This window comes from Schistosoma mansoni, chromosome W (genome assembly GCF_000237925.1).
Source record: "Schistosoma mansoni strain Puerto Rico chromosome W, complete genome".
Taxonomy (NCBI): Eukaryota; Metazoa; Platyhelminthes; class Trematoda; order Strigeidida; family Schistosomatidae; genus Schistosoma; species Schistosoma mansoni.
Genome location: NC_031502.1, coordinates 11121564 through 11127601, shown reverse-complemented (window position 1 = coordinate 11127601; position 6038 = coordinate 11121564). Strand labels below are relative to the sequence as shown.

At 38.2% G+C, this 6038-nt stretch overlaps 1 protein-coding gene across 2 annotated transcripts; it reads right to left on the bottom strand.

The window, feature by feature from the left end:
• Nucleotides 1-2118: 2118 nt before the first annotated feature.
• Smp_020920.1 (putative dnaj homolog subfamily B member 4) lies at nt 2119-6038 on the bottom strand (the record flags this gene model as incomplete). Of its 2 annotated transcripts, XM_018788523.1 has the most annotated exons (3): nt 5846-6038; nt 5561-5809; nt 2119-2821 (listed from the first exon to the last, which is right to left on the bottom strand). In XM_018788523.1, the coding sequence occupies exons 1-3, from the start codon at nt 6002-6004 to the stop codon at nt 2222-2224; spliced, it is 1008 nt and encodes a 335-aa protein (XP_018654057.1). In that variant the 5' UTR covers nt 6005-6038. The 2 variants fall into 2 exon arrangements, with proteins under 2 accessions (XP_018654057.1, XP_018654058.1); XM_018788524.1 differs by having other exon boundaries at nt 2222-2821; nt 5561-6038.

The window sequence follows — 6038 nt, the reverse complement described above, 5'->3', positions numbered from 1 at the left end:
GAATATTTGGGATAGTGATAAACTCAAGATGCTACCGATTTATGGTGTACATGCACAAAAATACCTAGAAAAATTGATGTTATGCAGAATGATTAATAATTCGATCAATCAAACAAATTTCCTGATCCTATCATTAGATGTAGCTAACAAAATAAATCATCGTAAGGTTGACTTCAATAACCAGTAGTATCATCTGACTCGATATCAACCTAACCACAGGAAATTTGTGCTCCAAATTTCCTTGAAATGACACAAAACACCTTAGTTCGCCTTGGTACTGCGGTTTTTCAGCCGTTATCATCCAGTAATTTAAAATTTCACTCGAGTTCTACAAAAGTCAGTGTTTCCTACTTTTGAAGAATTAAGGTCGTTTTCTTATATTAAGTGTTCTCTCATGTACATTATTTTTATTCAATTATCGGGAAAGTTGTGGTTATATCTTACTGTTAAAATAACGATTTTAAGTGTCAGAGTTACAAGGTTTAATTTACATTTGGCAAACTAAAACTGTCATTTTACTGGTGCACCGTTAGTCCTCAATAACAATGTATCCAACAGAATACTAATATTGTGTTGCGACTATCACTCTAGTATTTATAAATGCTTGAAATCAGACGATGTTAATACTATTTCGATGGAACCAGACGATTTTACGGAGTCCTGACTATTTCGAAGATTATTTCCGCAAAGGATTGACATCAGTTCCTAGATTTTTGAAAAGCATCGAACGCTGAACAGTCGTTTTTTGGTACTTCTCAACAATGCACTCCTACTTTATGTGTATTCAAACTGATGGCATTACAACGTAGTGATAACATTTTTAGCATTAAATTGACCATGATCAATGTTGACTTCTTGAATGTCTGCAGCTAAATTCATTTAGTACGTTAACTGGTGTATTTTTCGACTATATAGGTACATTTTGATCTAAACGAGGTAGTAAGCAAAACAAACCATTTTTTGGTTTTCTTAAAATCAACCATTTATTCCGAATATTTATAGCAGAAGTCTTAGTTTCCCTTCCAAGTTACCTAACACTTGTGATCATGGAATTAGTAATACTTTTTTATTTGCTGTCATTCTGCATTAATCCAGGGGCTGATTTCGACAGGCGAACTGATAACATGATCTCGTGATTGTCATTAGGTAGCTTATTGTCTACCCGATCTTCACAGTAGAATGGTGAAAACCTATTATCATTGTTTTATTTGATCACAAAAGTGCTTCACTTTACCAGATGAGCATGTCTAAAAACCCCGTTATTAGTGAATCGCGTGCATAAATACTAATAAGATCTTGAGCATAAATATAGCTAAGACTATTTCGTACAGTTTGTATCGTTTACAGTCACTATCTGACTGTTTCCTATACTGTTTAATAATCATAAAGCCAACACAACTTTTGATACTATGCAGATTTCAAGCTTGTGAATTTCGATGCTCTCCTGTTTATTTTGATCAGCCTAGTTGTAACAAGAGTAATCCTGCTACATTAGTGGAATCTATTTCAAAATCTGGAGTCCAGAATTCGAGTGAAATCATGGGTAGTGGTAAAACGTTTCTGGTAACTGGTTTATACAACTCAGAAACTGAGTAGTGTGGGTCAACAAGTCCTTGCGTCTAGACAACTGACTAGCCACTTGGGTCAACGACCAAAAGACATCAGAGGAAAAGCGATTTGCCTGAACAGTCAATAAAATGGCTATCTGTTACGCCTCTGAAACGCTTGGAAACCGTCGCATATGGTGTAAGTTGTTTCTCCAGTCAGCAAATGATGGCACTGCAAATATGCAGACGATTGGCGTCCTTATATATGGCACATGTCTTGGATGGGGAAACCAAAGTATTTTCTTCCTACCAGACATAAATCTCTGCCAATTGTTGCTAGCAAACGTCACGATGTAGTTGGGGAATCTGTTAGCTCGCCTATATGTGCTAGTGTGGGGATATGAACACAAAACAATAAAACGTCGGCCTGAACCTTGGAGAAACTATTGTGTAAACTTACATTCGAATATACGACTCACATACGCCTGTGAAATCTGACCTTTCAGCTAAAAATGTTCATCACCCGTCTTTATTCGATCTCACTTCATGTACCGTGAAAGCAAGATGGATTAGTAACTTCAGGAAAACCGATATATACATACTATGACAGAAAAAAATTACAGCCTCTAAAATCAAGTGTTAGTTCACATATTTTCATTAATTAACTTGCATGGTTAATTGGGTAGTATTGATGCTAACTGGGATTTCTGTGAACTTGATAAGTAATCTGGAAAAACGATTTGAAATTCAACTATCATATCGCCAAGGCGACTAGGTTCCTTTAAAAAGGGAAGACCTTGATGAGGGATGCGTCTAGTTATCCCAGGTTTGATGATTTCAGTGAGTTGGATGTTTATTTGTCCTTCATCGATTGTTGGTATTGAAATAGTGCCCCCACAAAGCGCTTGTTTTAGGCTAATTTTAGCCACATAACGTACGTCACTACCTTCACGCTTGAAATGTTTGTGTGTTCGATCTTTAACAACGAAAACAACGTCCGCAGGAATATTGCCTTTAATGCTCTCATCACCCTCCCGAGGGAACGTGATTTTTGTACCAGCTTTCCAACCTTTTTTAACTTCGATTTCAACCGTCTTTTCTTCCTGACGAGTAGTTTGTCTGTCCGGATTCAAACGAGCTCTCGTGATACGGATTTTCTTCGTCGTCCCATGAAGTACGTCTTGAAGTGAAACTGACAAATCATGATATATTGGAGGATCCTGTTGAGCTTTTCGACCACCTGTCGGGCCGACATTTCTAGTTTCAAAGAAACCCTAATGTAAAAACGTACGTAATAATTAAGGCAATAGAATTTAAAAGTCACATTAAAATGTCTGAAGATATATAGATTCGAAAAAAATATTATCGCTCCTCGAGTCATGGTTTTTCGGTCCCAGCTCCAACCCTTGAGTTGCGAGTGCATTCGAGAATGCCAGGCCTTTTTCGTGAGTACCGCTATTTGTTTGTCAAACAGCTATCTAGTACCTTGGTTTAGTTTGGTCGCCTTGCAACCTTACTCATTCTTGTATTAATCCAACCAACATTACGAAAACTCGTCACTTTTAATTAAAACTACGTAGTTAACTTCAACAACACTCGCTCTTATATAATATATGTTAGTGTCGAAAAATATAGACAAGATCTTTGGTCCTGAGGTCTCAAGGGGGAAACGTCACTTTTGGTCGGTCAGAGGAGACCTTAAATATGATGGAGCTATGAAGTAACTCTAATTCTAGGGAAAAACAAATGGAGAGTCAGTCTACTAGACTACTAGTGCGACAATTTATTAAAAAATTTCGACAGAGTACTAAGACGGAGTTGATACCAAAAAGTTCGATGTATTCGCGCCATATATTTTGAACAGCTCTCCCTTGGGCGATGCAACCAAGCTCCTAGGTCGTCAAGACCACCCCTAACCCAGTTTCCTTTTCAGGTACCTCACGAAGAATTATCCTTCCACCATATGGAGGACGGGGAAGTGACAACCCCACTTACACTTAAACAGAAACCTAGATCATCTGCCTTAGAATCAATCCTCTTCTTTATTTGTTAGTATTACTTTAGTTTGCATTATCAATCTTTATCTCGGGAAGAGCAAAATATGAGTTTCACAGAAAGCGTTCTGACTTTCAGGTGCTCATACGTAGTAATCGTAGCAGGTTATTTCAACACGTAAGTGATAGGCTAAGTCAAACAACAGTGACCATATTTCACAATGGATTTCGAACAACCGGTTATTTCTATCACTAGAACCTTTAAGCATTAAAAAAGACACCATTTAACTTAGCAACCTCTAAAATCAATACAAAAATGACCGTAATTAGACCAAATCGTCACCAGACATTGCTAGAAGCGCGATGGAAGACTGTCACCACCCTTCGAGCATATGACTTCACTCCAACCATGCTCTACGCGTTTTACTGGACACAAAATCCATAACAGGAAGACCCCTTGCCTATCAATCCACAGATAAAAACGTGAAGAAGGAATACAGAGAGGGATTAACTAAGCAAGCAGTTGAACTTCACCCTGAAGAAGTTTTCCATGTGTAAGCAGCTATGAATAAAGCAGTGGTGTCCACCGCCAATTCAAATCCAAAGGTTAAGAAGGATCAGTGGGTTTCGTTTACATTTACTGAGTCAATAAGTACTCGGAAACTCATCCGTTCAGATCTGAAGAGCGATGAAGAGCAACCAGAACTCAAACGTAAACAAAAGAAGGTTTACCCAATGATCGTGAGTAGTGGTGGGAGAGTTAAGCAGAAGAGATATAAATGGCTGCAGCGTCAGGTAATACTAGACAATTTTCCAAACAATCGACCATAACGATAAAAACACTTACCAAAGAAGTATATCGTAACTGTGGTTAGCATTGGTTAGAAATTTCATGGAATGTAGGTCTTATTTTTATATCGAAGGTAATCTTGTAGATTCTTTAGTCACTTGTACATAATCACCAGATTTCTAAAAGCAACTAGTCAACACAAACTTAAGGCGAATTCTGATAAATATGTGTTAATTAATACACTAACAATTCCTTGTCGTAATAAATATCCTGCACTGATAGCAAATAAATTAAATACCCAGACTACTAGGTTGGAGTCCGCGTGCCTATCGTAACCAATGGTTGGGGACTCTGTGTGACATGGCTGAGAATCGATCACAATGGCGTAGGTGTATACACATTCTGTCTGCCCTTAAACTATAAGATTGAAGTTTCTTCATATCTTTCTTCCTGTACTGTATCCTTACATACAGTCTTTCATATATCACCATCATTAAATTGACTTTGTGAATTCGGTGTTGATCTTGTAGTGCTAATGAGGCACGGCAACTTGGACCGATGCATATATGTGCCTGGTCCTACGTCCTAGTTGACTGACTGATTGATGATGGTTTATAGAAATTCGTAATTTTAATGTATGAATGCTTTGAAAGAAACAAATGAAAACCCAAATGATAGCATAATTAAATTCAAGGAAATTGGATGAATCTTTCAGTTTCCCCAACTACGTGTGACTTTACTTAGCTGTCCAATAAACTATGCAGACTGTTAATTATTTCCTGACTCGAATACTATATTACGACTATGGCAACAAAATCTAGTCTTGTGGCTTTGTTAATGAACAGCAAGCACAGACCAAAGTTATTTAAGGGATATCTACTTTGCGTAGACGGAAGTTCGGACAGGCCTGAAAAATATAAATTTTTATCTGTGAACCTAAGATGTTTATTCCACTAACCATCCGCGAAATGAAAGATTATAAAGACTATAATTTCCACATAAGCTTATACAATACAAACTGAGACGGTGGAAATTCGTAGCTCAGGTGTATGATTTTGATGGAGTTTTGTCCTCTGGGCTGAATGGTCTCGTCGTGGAGCTTTCATCTCCGTCCAGTAGAACGATGGAAGCCCCATGACCAAACCATCCAGCTTAGAAAGTAAAACTATCAAAATACAAACAAACAGAAACAAAACGGCGATTTATTTAGCTGTTTCAGTGCAACTTACTCCAAAAGGTGAACCACCAAAGAAGTCATCGACGTTCATAGGCTCTCCCACAGTACTACGCTTGCCCCCTGATGTGAAAAACCCCGAGAAAGGGTCATCCGTGCCGAAGAACATCCTAAATGTTTCTCGTGGGTCACCATGGAAAGTATAAGTGTAGCCTTGTCCACCTTCGCTCGAGGTGGGTCCACCCTTCAGTCCCTCCTCACCATATTTGTCATATATTTCCCTCTTTTTAGGATCGGATAAAACCTAATACGAGGAACTCATCTGAAGAAAAACACTTACGTCGTACGCTTCCGCAATCTCCTTGAACTTCTCCTCTGCGTTCGGAGACTTGTTCTTATCAGGATGATATTTAAGCGCTTGCTTTCTATAAGCTTTCTTTAACTCATCGTCATTTGCACCTTTGGATATACCAAGAATCTTGTAGTAGTCCTTCCCCATCTTTGGTGATTCGCGAAGTTTCTAAATTCCCAGT